The sequence below is a fragment of the Amia ocellicauda genome, chromosome 1 (genome assembly GCF_036373705.1).
Source record: "Amia ocellicauda isolate fAmiCal2 chromosome 1, fAmiCal2.hap1, whole genome shotgun sequence".
In the NCBI taxonomy this organism is placed as follows: Eukaryota; Metazoa; Chordata; class Actinopteri; order Amiiformes; family Amiidae; genus Amia; species Amia ocellicauda.
In genome coordinates, this window is record NC_089850.1 from 60,767,695 (window position 1) to 60,781,965 (window position 14,271).

Sequence of the window (14,271 nt, forward strand, 5' to 3'; positions counted from 1 at the left end):
TACCACAAAAATATTTGATTTAATGAAGAGACAATCAGCCACATTCAATTCAAATTGTAATCCATCAACTCATTGATGGATTGCAAATTTCAACTGAGATTTAATTCCAGACAAAGGTAAGGCAAATATAAAAAATAAAAAAGTAAAGAAACAGACTAAACAGGAATCTCCAACCATACAGTAAAACATACACAACTAACAACCCAACTCAGAAAAAGGGTACAACCACTGAAGTTCACATTAACTGAAGTAATGTATTAAAATTGTATTAAAAGTTTCAAGAAATTCACATTTAAGTCTCAGTTTAGAGAAGAGTAATGAGGAAAAACATGATACTGCTATCATTAGTATTAACTCTGAAATTTAGAATTACACTGTTTTAATTACTATTGTATATTGTATTGTATTATCTTACCTAGATTGCAAATCCAAGCCTAATTATTGTACTGATTATATAAAATTGTTAATCACCCTGGATAAGGGTGTACACCAAGCAAGTAAATAATAAACACCAAGTTACTTTAAGAAAAGTATAATAGAGAATATTATTATAATTATTAAATTCTTAGCAGAAATCGATATCTGAAATTTCTTATCCATGTTAACAAGTAACAAATATGTACATTAACAACTAAGATAATTGCATGTATGCATTAATGGGCAACATTGTATTTTTGGAGCAGCAGTTATTCTCCAAATTGTGGTGATTTAGCAATGATCTTGCTTTTTACTACTAATAATGAGAATATGATTTAGAGGCAACTTCAAACACTGGTAAAAAAGACAGATTGAAAGCAGTGTACACACTGCCACCAGGAATAGAACAGGTGTAATATCTAGGTTGCAAGGTGTTGTGAGGTGGCAGGGTGATACATATAGTCTGACTTTGATGAATATGCATGTGTTAGTTTGGTTGAATACAGGAATATAAGAAGTATTAAAATAACAAAACATATTGGCATACATGACAAATGTATTTCATAGGCTATTTTGTGCTGCAGGTACAAACTTTGGCTCTTCTTTTTTTTTGCTGTAATTTGATAGATAAGAGTCATTGTATGTTCTTGAGTAAGCTTACAGCAAAAACCATGCATTTCACAAGAATAGCACGTGCTTTGATTGCGGGAGAGAAACCAACATTGTTTCAAGAAACTTTGATCACTGGGGCATATTTGTGTATTCCAGCAACTTTTGTTTCCGTGAGTTCAGCTGTGGGGCTTGCAGTAGACAGACTCATTCTCATCTGACATTGTTGAAATGTTAATATTTTTAATCATGATAATGTAAATCTAATAAAAGAACTAAGGAATAAGTTAAGCACCAACTACCATCATAAGATTTATTTTCATGAGAAGCATTTTATTTGGTAAATACTAAGGATATAATATTAAATGTTTCACTTGCAGTTTTTTCTAAATAAAGGAGAAAAATAAGTAGATTTGTAAATTATGGGCTATTCATAAAAAATACTAAATAGCTCTCATTTCAAACAAAGGAGGTATACTTTAATTTGGATGTTAACTCATTGATTTCATTTAATCATTGGACTGTAGTGTAATACAACGTACTGTTACTTTTCTATGTATATGCCAAATTGAATGCAATAATGTGATACAGATTAATCAGAGATTGGACCTAATAGCTAATGTTAGTCTGTAGTAATGCTTTAAGTGGTCAGTTTATACAGTACACACATTCATTTGTGTTCTATGTTTGTGAGTGTAAGAACAGAGACTAGTGTTTGGTATATATATAGCCTATATTTGTTTGGTCCACATAGAGAGTTAGCTCTAAGGAAATAGAAAATAGTTTTAAAACGAGTGCCTTTTGGGTGAAAGAACATGTCAGCAATAACAGTAACAGAAAATATGACATGATAAAAAATACAAAATAAGACTTCAAGACATTTATCTTATCATAACAAGATAATATATGTTGATATTACAAGATACTCTAAGATAAATGATCTATACTCCAAGTATGTAAAAGAGTAGTCTCAAACTCAGCTCCCGTCTCCCTCCTCGACTCTTAATCCATCACCTCGTTTTAAATGCTCACTGGCTCCCCTCTCCCTCTCCCCCCTGTGGACACCTTGGTGCACCTTGAGGTTCCCGGAGTCATTGAAGCTTTTGCCACACTGGCCGCAGCAGTACGGCCTCTCCCCTGTGTGTAGCCGCCTGTGGGTGTTGAGGTTGGCCGAGTCCCCAAACGTTTTCCCGCACTGAGGGCAGGAGTAGGGCCGCTCCCCGGTATGCGTACGACGGTGGATCTTCAGGTGCTCCAGCTGGTTAAAGGTCTTTCCGCACTGGCCGCAGGAGAAGGGCCTCTCCCCCGTGTGGGTCCGCTGGTGCGTGTTGAGGTGGTCCTGCTGGCTGAAGCTCTTCCCACACTGGGAGCAGGAGTAGGGGCGCTCACCGGTGTGGATGCGCTGGTGTTTGCGAAGGTTGCTGGAGTAGCCAAAGCCCTTGCCACAGGTGGGGCAGCTGTACTGGCGATCGGGGGTGTGGGTCTTGCGGTGTACATGGAGGTAGTAGGACTGGCCGAAGCTCTTCCCACACTGGGAGCAGGCATATGGAGTCTCCCCTGTGTGGACTCGCTGGTGTCTCTTCAGGCAGCTGGCCCGCACAAAGGCCTTCCCGCACTGTGAGCAGGAATAAGGGCGCTCCCCGGTATGGATGCGGCAGTGAGACACCAGGTCGCCGGAATGGGCAAAGGTCTTGCCACAGTGTGGGCAGTGATGGGGCCGTGGGGTGTTTGATGAAGGAGAGGTGAAGATGGGGGTAGGGGTTGTCCTGGAGGGTCTGCCCAATGGCTGCTTGTCTACAGGAGTCTGACTGTCTGTGGGAAGGGGGGAATAACAGAGGGTTCTCGCGCACTCCTCACCAGAGTATGAGCTCCATTCTTTTGTGGGTTTTGGTTCCACCTCATCTTTGTCGTGGGACCAATCCAGCACCTTAATCGAGAGGGAATCCAAACAGGGTGAAGGATGGACAAAGTCCAGGTCTTCCTGTTTGATATGAACACACTGGATGTCCATGTCGGTGTTTGTGTCAGGGTGCTGCTCTGCAGGGCCACTCGACCGGAGGTTTGAGCCCTGTAGTCCCCTCAGCTCCTCTACGCTCAGCTCCTGTCTGTTATCGGAGTCGTTAAGACTCTGTGCGTCACTCTCAGGGCCCAGATTCATATTATCATCATTATCATCATTATCATGGAGCCTGTTGTCAGTGCAGTGTGATACTGGCTGATTGAGTGCAACATCCTCACATGCTGGATCAGCCATGACAACTGCCCTCTGCCTGCCCCTCCTGGAGACCTCTGAGCCCCCCGAGCCCCCCTGCTCCTCACAGCACTGCTCCTGAATGGGAGCCCCTTCAGCAGCAGGAAGAGCGCTGGCGTCCACCTTTCCTGGGGACACAGACACAGAGGTGAAATAATAGATAACGATATATTTAATCTTGGGTTCGAATGACAAAGATGAAGTAGACGCGGCAGCGCAATCCAGACATAAAGATTTGTTAATATGGTTAAAGGGACAGTGTATCATAATAATAATAAAAAAAACATACTTCAAATAAAATTAAAAATAAACCTTCAAGCCCTATAAATACAAAATAAATATTTACAAATCACAGAGTGAAGAGCTCAGACAGAGGCATCTTAGGGGCAACCTGGTTCTTTGAAGCACACTTTTACCCAGGAGATATATGATGATTTACTCTAGACCTTTCTGATGAAGCAGAAAAGGTATAGCTGGAGGCTGAGCTGACTAATTATCTAGTTTAATTTAGGTAAAATAGAGGAACACTGTGAAGACACATTGAAGTTTGCATTTTGTGTCTGGGTTCCGCAGACAGCTGTGGAATTCTCTGCCTGATGATGTTTCATGTTTGATTCAGGTTTTAAATCAATGTTTAAGACTTATTTTTAGAAATGAACCCAGTCAATACGTGACTGTGACAAATCCACCCCAGTTCTGGCTCAGCTGCAGACGGGTCTCCTAATACAGGCTGATTGTATGCAGCTGTCAGCACGGGAACAGACTACAATCACCACACCTTCCCTTACACAGTAGGGAGACGATGGCACCACGCCACACCAGTAACTATAGACAACATTGGACCGCCCTGACCTTTGATTGCCTTCTTTGCTTTTGTTATTTAAGTTGATTATTTTAGTTGATTATTTTGGACCACCACAACTTCATCTTGGTGGAAGACTCCCTTGTGAGACAGGATATTTGGATTCTTTTGATTTGTGAACTGTGGACAGAGAAGTCACTTTTTTTTTTTTTTTTTTATTCCAGGCCATTGTATTGTTTCTGTCCCCTGCAGACGGCTAGCCTTCACAGTTATTATTAGATTTCATTGTTTTTTTTATTTATGTCTTATCTATCATTAATTTACCTCTTTTAGTGTTGCATTCATTGTCTTTATTTGCTGCTTTAGTTGTATTGTATTACAGCAAATATTTTAAGCTTACTGTATGAAGAACCTTAAATCTTGAGCCAGATTAAATAAAAACTTTGACCCACCCGCTAATAGGAAACTACAAACCTGTACATCACAGCAGTTATATTTATGATTAGAAGAAAGTGTCATCTACTAAAAATGAAGCCCCAACTGAGTACAGTTCTGTAGTTTTCTATTAGCAAGTGGGTCAAAGTTTTGATTTAATCTGGCCCCTTATGCAATGAAAGGTGGTTAAAGTTTTGGTATTGCCAATCTTTTTCCCATAGATAATAATTATAATACATTGTTCTATAAATAAGCCATTGATTTAGGAAATGGCATTGGTGCCCTTGGATTGGGTATTTAAATTGCCATTTTGGCCCTAGAATTTTGAATGTGCATGTCCACAGAAACCAATATTGCCTTCATGACCTTAACTGCATGACCTTCATTAGCAAGGTCCTTAGCAGTATTCATATTATTATTATTATTTTATTATTTTTTTAATTATTATTAATAATAATAATAATAATAATAATAATAATAATAATGTGTTACCACTTGGTAAGCATTAATGATATTTCAGTTTAATTGTTTTATTTCAAAATGAATAAACCATGGTTTGAACCCCTTACAACATGTAGCAAAATATATTATCTGGTGTTAAAAACAAATGGTAACAACAAACACAGAGGTGTAGTGTGGGATGAACAGATTGGCTCTCCACATAGAGCCATCCTGCCGTAATAAGCTCAGCTGTACCGGGATCCACACACACAGCTCCAGAAGGAAACCCACGCTTACCAGCTGTAATGAATGAAGCCGTATAAAACAACAGTGCAGGGGGAAAGCGAGGATAGTGTGTAGAAGAGCTTTCGAGCATCGAGATAAATTGTGAGTGCTTATTACTGATTGACTGAATACTGACTTTTTGTTTGAACCGAGAACCAACTCTAGGCAACCATCTTGAACCAGACAATGACCCCTTCATTCACCCCATGACCCCGAGTCCACTTAATGAACTGGAAACTTGCCTAATTTGGATGTGAAAAAAATGAGTAGGTTCGTCCTCTTTTGCCATTTCGCTGGACCTGGACATGAGCCGTCTGTGTCTCTGTGTTGCATTAGACCTTAAAAACTGCGTATGCGGGCTTGAAGTCGGAGGCAGAGCTCATGGAGGGGGAACTGGCCTGGCCTGGCGTCAACATTGAAGGTACTTGAAGGCACCAAGGCGCACTACCACAGGCGGGAATGGCCACAGCACACCGAGACCTCGGTGGGGAGGAACAACGTCAAGTGGGAGCCACAGGTAGGTGCTGATGCCACCACTGCACAACAAATTGGGCCTTAGGAAACAATTTGTCAGAGCTCTAGATAAGGAGTTGGCAGCCTTCAAGTACCTTCAAGACTTCTTCCATAAGCTGTCTGAGGCAAAGGTCAAAGACGGTGTCTTCGTCGGACCACAGATAAAGAAGATCCTGGAGTGCAATGAATTCAACAAGAAGCTCACTAGTAAGGAGAAAGCAGCTTGGAACAACTTTGTCGCAGTGGTTCGGGGCTTCCTGGGCAATCACAAGGCCGAAAATTATGTAGAGCTGGATGAGACTCTGGTGAAGAACTACGGCACAATGGGCTGTAGGATGTCCCTCAAAGTCTATATCCTTGATGCTCATCTTGATAAATTCAAGGAGAACATGGGAGCGTACTCGGAGGAACAAGGCGAGTGCTTCCACCAGGATATACTGGACTTTGAACGCCACTACCAAGGGCAGTATAATGATGATGGGAGACTACATTTGGGGGCTGATTCGTGAAAGTGATTTACAGTATAATTGTAAATCTCAAAAACTACTCCTAAATCTTTTGTAGTCATTTTTGTATTACTTTAGTATAAATACATGTTAATTTGGATTCAGATGTTTTTTTTCTGAATTTATGTGAACGAACAAGACATAGATTCACCCGTTTTCTCATTGGAAATAGGTACATTTCAAAATATCACTGTCCTGGTCACAAAAGCAAAGTTTGTGGGGAATAACAGCCATTTTCTATACTTATAAGCAATTAGGAAATAACACTTACTACCCAGGAACAAAAATTGTGTTACATAATTGTGTAATTGTGTAATTTCAGAGGCAATTTTTGATGAACAAACTAAAATGGATGGATATAGGCTAGTAAGTAAGATTTAATTTCACGTTGTACAATATTTGAGTAATATATAATTGTTTGGGTTTGATTATAATTTGTTGTGTATTCAACACAGAGTTTGGTTGCCACATATACCCCCGTCTGTATTATTGGACCTGCTTGCACCGTGCAAAAGTAATATTTGTATCAAACAATGCACCATACACCCATTATGTAGAATCGCCTGGCATACATAGAGGAAGCATTATCATTATCAATAGTCAATGAATTCATATCATATCCATATTCACTATGTTAAATGTGATGACTAGCATACAAATCAATTCATATGATTTTATCTGAAAACTCACATGCACAAAAATGTATTAAATTCAGAATTTTTTCTCAGCACTGAGACAGCACTGCCAGACCATTTTTGCCAGACTACAATGTCAGCAATCGTTTGTTTCAGTAGGAACATCACAGCTTGAAGAACAATGACTTTTGAGTTCTGGTACATAGAATGAGTTGGACATGAGAAACTCACTCCACAGGATATGTTTCTACGTATAGAATAACCTGAGAAACTATAGTTGGGTTCCCCTTTAAGCTTTCACCAACCCATCTGATATAAGGCAGTTCAAATACTGTATTTTGTAATATCAATATTACAGTGTTGCAGAGGCTTTGAATGTTTAAAGATCATGGTAATGTAAAGTGTTTCTTTTATGTCCGCTATTTTTAAGTTTTCCTTTAACCCTAATGAAAATAAAGCAGTAGGATTTATTCAAACATGTTTGAACCACTGCTCTCTTTGCCAAGGCTGTCAGGCTGTCAGCCTTGCACACAGAGTAGTGAGGGGGAAAAAAAAGAGCTGTCCAAGGATGTCAGGGACAAGATTGTAGACCTACACAAGGCTGGAATGGGCTACAAGACAATCGCCAAGCAGCTTGGTGAGAAGGTGACAACAGTTGGTGCGATTATTCGCAAATGGAAGAAACACAAAATAACTGTCAGTCTCACTCGGTCTGGGGCTCCATGCAAGATCTCACCTCGTGGAGTTTCAATGATCATGAGAACGGTGAGGAATCAGCCCAGAACTACACGGGAGGATCTTGTTAATGATCTCAAGGCAGCTGGGACCATAGTCACCAAGAAAACAATTGGTAACACACTACGCCGTGAAGGACTGAAATCCTGCAGCGCCCGCAAGGTCCCCCTGCTCAAGAAAGCACATGTACAGACCCGTCTGAAGTTTGCCAACATCTGAATGATTCAGAGGAGAACTGGGTGAAAGTGTTGTGGTCAGATGAGACCAAAATCGAGCTCTTTGGCATCAACTCAACTCGCCGTGTTTGGAGGAGGAGAAATGACCCCAAGAACACCATCCCCACCGTCAAACATGGAGGTGGAAACATTATGCACAAACATCCACCTAAAGATCCCTATATTTTGTCATCTTGAATAAATGCCTCGTTATAAATAACAGTCCAGTCACCTGAAGTGGAGATAAGCCATAAGCCAAGTTACAAAAAGCAATTGAACAAAATTGAACAATCAAGGAAATGAATCAGAACTTGAAGAAGAAGAAAAATCACATAAATAGCCAATACACAATGAACCGTCATGCAAGTGATAAAAACTATTATATTAACTAGGCTACCTGTACAAAACAACACGGTGTTGAAGAGTTAAAACGTCAAATTTCAGTTTCACAAACATACACTAAAACAGGGCGCTAAAGATTTATTAATGAATGAATGAAAGTATAGACTAACCTAAGAATGAACTCACCTAAATCAGTTCGACTTTATCTCACTGGTCCAAACTGATCGGCTGCGGTTTATTGAAAACACAAATCATCGAGAAGATAATAAATAATAGTCAAAACAAACTATGTATCGGTGATGCGGATACAGTCATGCACCGGCGAACTCCTTGCCAAACCTCCCTGTTGTATCAAACCATACGAATCCAGCTAAGCAGTTCAGCTAGCAGTTAAGCAGTTAATACCCCAGGAAACGGGGTATCGTTAAAATCGCTCTCGCCTTACAACAAGGCTGTATTTCCTTTGTTCCGCACCGCACTGTACGACGCATATTTCGAGGAAAGTCTGTTTTTTTTAGGACCAAATGCAGAGAAGCAATTCAAACCAGAAGGAGGGATGTATACACTCTTTTCTGGTTGGTTTTCCACTTCGCCACTCAAACTATCGGTCGCGTTTGTGTAGCGCAGATTTCCGCATTTCTGCGCGGGTCTGCGCGGCTGCACCAATGGGATCTGTGGGATTCTGCAGAACTGCGCAAAATATGCGGACTATGCTACAAGGAAGCGACCATCTGTTTGTTTATGTCCTTTGTTCCTGAGGTCGCATTTTTATGACGTAATATATGTCCCTGAACAAGAAAAGGAAGTTCCACAGACATCGGTGTTGTCGGATGTATTGCATTTAAACAGATTCCTGTCGGAAAATAATTGTCCAGCGCGTCATTTGCACCTTTCCAGAACTTACAGCTTTTCTAAAATGTTGGTTTCCTCCAACATTAAGGTATTTGCCTTTTTGTTTCCGTTTGAGAGAGAATCATCGAGTAGGCTCTTGGGAGGGATTAGGTCAAACCTTTAACCTGTGATCATCTGATGGGTCACGATATTGTTTTGTTTTTTGTTTTTTGTTTTTATCGCAGCCCCAGATGCTAATTATTTTATCAGGGTCAAGTCAACAATTATTAGACATGCCAACTGTTTACTAAATAATCAATTACTTTTATGAATTAATTTATTCCACCTACCAAACATTTTAATGAACACACAGGGTTAATAAACGTTTGGCTGGTTGTGTCACATAACATTTAGATTAAAGGAAATATTGAATGTTTGTATTAATATTGTTGACCACAACAGTGTGTGTGTGTGTATATATATATATATATATATATATATATATATGCTGCAGATTATAAAGAGAGCCCAGGCATCTAAAGTAAACATTTTCTCCAACATGCCTGTCCTCCTGTGTTTTTTTTTTTCTCTTGTCAATGCCTCATAGTTTATTATTTTGTATTAGTTACTGTGTTATATTGTTATTTTATTATGTGCTCTGTGGCAATCCTGCAAAGGGCACAATACCAATAATAATTCAGCCAAGAAAGTTACAAGACAGAAAATTGGGACAAACGTAGACGGCATTAAGCAAAGTCAACATGTGAAAGTGATAATAATTGTTTATTTTATTTATTTATTTAGGTGTATGTGTGTATATATATATATATATATATATATATAATGTATTTGTAACCTTTTCCCTTTTCTCTACCTCAAGCTGGATTCCAAGCTGACAGTGTCCCTTCTGAAGGGAGCGCTGTCTCCCCATGTGGAGAAGGTCATCAGAGTAGCAGTGGACACATTGCTTCTGGAGATCGAGAGACTCCTTTCCCAAGAGCTTGGGCAGGTGGTGGATGAAAAGCAGAACTCGGGCCTAAGACAGACGGGCCTCGGAGACAGAGGTAATGAAGGAGCACAAATTCCTATGTGCCATCATACCGTAACAAAAACACAATAGAAAGTGTTTAGCATGAAAAACTGCAATCCAGAGATTTATTGAGTTGAATACATTTGTATAGATTTATATTAGATATAGATATATTATCTATTTGTACAGTGTGTGTTAAGTACATTGATTCAGCCTTCAGAAAACTGAGATTCTGACTGAGTTATGCAAATTATCTTTATTTAACAGGAGCATTTGAAATACTTTCTTCCTGTGTGCTCATGCTTTTACATGCTCCATCGTCTGTACTCTGTGGAAAGCTGTGCAATGACATAAACAATAAACATAATTTTACTCCTGCTGCAGACAATAAAACACAATTGAGCTTTCAAATGGGATTGTACTGTATTTGACTTTACAGAAAAGTTGAATACAACATTTATTCAGAGAGTTGTAGTTCATTTGTATAGGTGGGAATAATTTCCAATCAATTTAACCAAATCTGTAGTGTCTGGATCTATTTTTCATTCAAACAAATTAATCTTTACACTCCTAGAAGAAAGCTTGAGTTATCTTGTATTTGTTAGCAGGAGTGGACTCGGAATACAGAATTAATACATTATTCATATTTTGTCAGTTCAAATAGTTTTTCTTTCATGTTTTATTTTTTCCATGTCATCTTTTGAATCAAAAAGTTGTAAGCTTTAATTTATATTAAAGAAACAAAGACAAAAAAATAAATAAATCTATTTGTCTTTATTTTTTTATTAAAGCACCCAAATTGAAGCTCTGCCAAGCTTTCAGTACTCATTGTTAACCTGTGATGAATGAAACTTACCTCAATGAGGTGCATTAAGCTACATGGCTAAAGAGAATGAATTTTGATGGACTATGTTTCTTCTTGGTTTGATTTCTGTAATCTAACTTGACAGTGTTCTCTCTGCCATTTTGTCTGACTGTATAGGTACTGAGGCTGGCTGCTGGAGTCATGAGACGGTGGTCCCTGAAGAGCCCGTGTGGAGTAACGCCTGGGACCCGCAGTACACAGGAGATTCTAATGAAAATTTAATCAAGGGCCCTAATGATGTTCCTGAGGTAGTGTGTGGATCAGAACAGAATGACAGGGCCACTAATGTACTGCAAGATGCCCACTGTAATGGCATTACATTCTTTAATGATATGATCCCTGGCTTGATACAGAATGCTGGGGACACAGAACCACAAGACAAGCCCTTTAACCAAGGTGGTAATGAGGACACCCCTAAACTGGCAGACAGGGAGGTGAAAGAGGAGCCCAGGGATGACGAGGGGGATGTGATTGAAGTTAAGGTTCCCGATCAGGTACACGTCTCTGCTGCCCTCCTTGCCAACACTGGCCTGGGCAAGAGCCCTGGCCCCTACCCCTTCTCCTGCCCTGAGTGCCATCTTGTCTTCTCCTGCCCCAGTGAGCTCCGTGAGCACAGATGGGCGACTCACTGTGGAGACAGGCCCTACTGCTGCTCCGAGTGCGGTAGGGGCTTCTCTCAGCTTGCCAATCTCAAGAAGCACTACCTCATCCACACTGGAGAGAGGCCACACCACTGCACCCAGTGCGGCAAGAGCTTCCGCCACCTGTGCAACCTCAACAAGCACCGGCTGGTCCACACAGGGGAGCGGCCCTTCCCCTGCACCCAGTGTGGCAAGAGGTTCCGCCAGCTGCCCCACCTCAAGGAGCACCAAGGGGTCCACATAGGGGCAAAGCAGTTCCACTGTTCTGTCTGTGGCAAAAATGTCAGCTCCCGTTGGTATCTGAAGAGACACCAGCAAGCCCACCATGAGCAAAACCTCTGCTAGCCTTGAAACCCCCTGTGTCTAAGTGACATGCTGATAAAAACAAATTCCATTGTATTTTTGGGAACCTTTAGGGCACCTGTGTTTGCATGTGTAAAATGCTTGTTGGCTACCTGAAAAGTGAATCTGTGTTTATTCTTATCATATATTTTGTCAGCATTTTTGGGAGTGAGCTATGTCATGTCATATCCTGCTTGCAGAACTTCTGTCTCCTTTTTGAATCCATATCACAACAAATAAACAAACAAAGCTGAGGCCAGTGATTTCACAAAGTGTGGTGAAAGGAAGGAATGTATATACAGTAGGACTCCCAAAACATATCCACATAACAACTGACATTGGGAGTAGAGAATAAACAAACAAACAAACCAAAAAAGGATAATGAGTTGCAGTACAGGGACAGACCCCTTTTTCATTGGAATTGAAACTCTTAGAAAGCACAATCACAACAGATGGCACCAAGTGTACAACATGTGAACAGTATATAGGAACTGTAGTAAAACACACTGATGTGTAACTTTAAGCAAATTGTTTCTTAAGGCACATTGTGTGATTTTGTTCAATGCATTACATACAAAATGCAGATTGATTTTAAAGAATAAATAAATCAAGATACGCTTAACATCTCTATAAACAGGACAGTTTTCAAACAGACAAAATGTATACTCAGTCCTTTTTATTCAGGCATATCATTGTATTTATAATATGATGTTCCCATTAAATTACAAATGTTTTGGTGTTGAATGTTGAAATAAAAAATAATTACATAGATTATTTTCTTAACATGTTTTTCTTTTATTTTTTACTACGTTACAATTGTATCTGTCTAAATTTCTGTAATGGGTTAAATGGAAATGCTTGTCTAATGAAAACTGCAGGGTACATTTTAGTATCCCATTGGTCAACCACACATTGTCTACCCCTGAATATATATTACAGATTAGGTTCTCACATTCCAAAATTAAGTTAGAAAAAAGGAATTTAAAAATGGCTTTATATAAAAAAAAATCCAGAGAGAGATGTACCTCCAATCAAAAGGTTTTTATTACAAGCAGCTGCAAGGAAGAGGTTCAAGAGACAATCTCAAGAACAGTCTTGGAGAAGTTACAAACTACAGGCACTTTTATGCAGAGCAGACAGGAGAGACAGATAACAGGCCCACATGTCTGTCCCGTGATGAGTGCAAGTTCGGTTTCTGCCTGACAACTGCTCTGGAAGACCCATATATAGTCAAACCAGGGAGAATTAAGGCATATGTAATGTTTAATATAAGGGGGGGTTGTACGATGTATCAAGCCCAAATTGCTGGAGAAAACTGGTTCTTATCAGACCCTGTTCTTCTAGGTATCAGGGTTGAACTATAGCATAGTACCGTAGCACAGTGAGACAGTGACCTTGTTCACACAGAAACACAGGGAAAGAAATACAGTTCTTCAGTGACCAAACATGACTTACTATAGCCAAGTATTAAAATACAATGTAAATGTAATTGTAACTGTAGGGAGTTTGAACGTTGCTAAACAGTGTTTATCATATAATGTAGACATGCTCACAGTAAAGAGGTTTTATTTAAAATAATCAGACATTATATTTCTAAAAATTATATAAAATTTAAATAAACAAAAGTAATAATGTTTTCTGAATTGTATTAATACAGATCACAGTACTTAGGCTTTTAATCTTGTACACTTATAACTGCCCAGTGTTCCAAACTGAATTAAGTGCACTGTTTTCAGATCATCCGGTCCAAATAATACACAGATTACAAATAGCAACCCAGTATTAATAGAGAAACGTTAACAGGCTAACGTTTAGACACTAATGTTTTCTGCTGGACATTTTTTTATCTGGATAAAATTATTCTAACGTGTCACAAGCTCTCTGATGTCTGATTGGGTCATTTACTTCTTGAAGGCAGGATTAATGCTGCGTTCCAGACAACTCGGAAAGAGGATTTTCCCGCCTCCCGCTCGACGCCGCAGCTCTGACGGGTGAACTCTGCGGAAGAACAGCCCCGACTTCAGAGAGAGGCGGTTGTATGACGTCACGCAGACATGGCGGCACACATGGTTGTGTACACCGTAAATGTAAACAATTGTTTTAAGACTATTTTAAGCTATTACAATAAATCGTTGAATCATATTTCCTACATGGTATAATAACATAACCTGTTATGCTTGCGGTTAACCGTTGCTTAGTTAGCAAGCATAGCTGTTCAACATAGAACAATAGCTATCGGTATGGGATTCTACAATATTGAGTATGTATGATATTTGTATGTGGTGTAGGTGATATAATTGTTATTCACTTCTATTTGCACTGCAGTCTAAGCAGATAGGGGTATTCATCTGTTTTTGGATGAGACAAGGTCGCAGC

At 39.7% G+C, this 14,271-nt stretch overlaps 2 protein-coding genes across 3 annotated transcripts; one reads left to right on the forward strand and one right to left on the reverse strand.

Moving 5' to 3' along the window:
- Positions 1-8,777, reverse strand: LOC136755515 (zinc finger protein 180). 2 transcript variants are annotated; one of them, XM_066712184.1, is made up of 2 exons: positions 8,373-8,777; positions 1-3,400 (listed from the first exon to the last, which is right to left on the reverse strand). In XM_066712184.1, exon 2 carries the CDS (start codon positions 3,278-3,280, stop codon positions 2,003-2,005), a length of 1,278 nt encoding a protein of 425 aa, XP_066568281.1. In that variant the 5' UTR covers positions 3,281-3,400; positions 8,373-8,777; the 3' UTR covers positions 1-2,002. The 2 variants fall into 2 exon arrangements, with proteins under 2 accessions (XP_066568281.1, XP_066568271.1); XM_066712174.1 differs by having other exon boundaries at positions 1-3,405; positions 8,373-8,775.
- Positions 8,778-8,952: 175 nt separating this feature from the next.
- LOC136755526 (uncharacterized) lies at positions 8,953-12,666 on the forward strand. The gene is made up of 3 exons (XM_066712197.1): positions 8,953-9,126; positions 9,898-10,081; positions 11,030-12,666. The coding sequence occupies exons 1-3, from the start codon at positions 9,103-9,105 to the stop codon at positions 11,896-11,898; spliced, it is 1,077 nt and encodes a 358-aa protein (XP_066568294.1). The 5' UTR covers positions 8,953-9,102; the 3' UTR covers positions 11,899-12,666.
- The last annotated feature ends 1,605 nt before the right edge of the window (positions 12,667-14,271 follow it).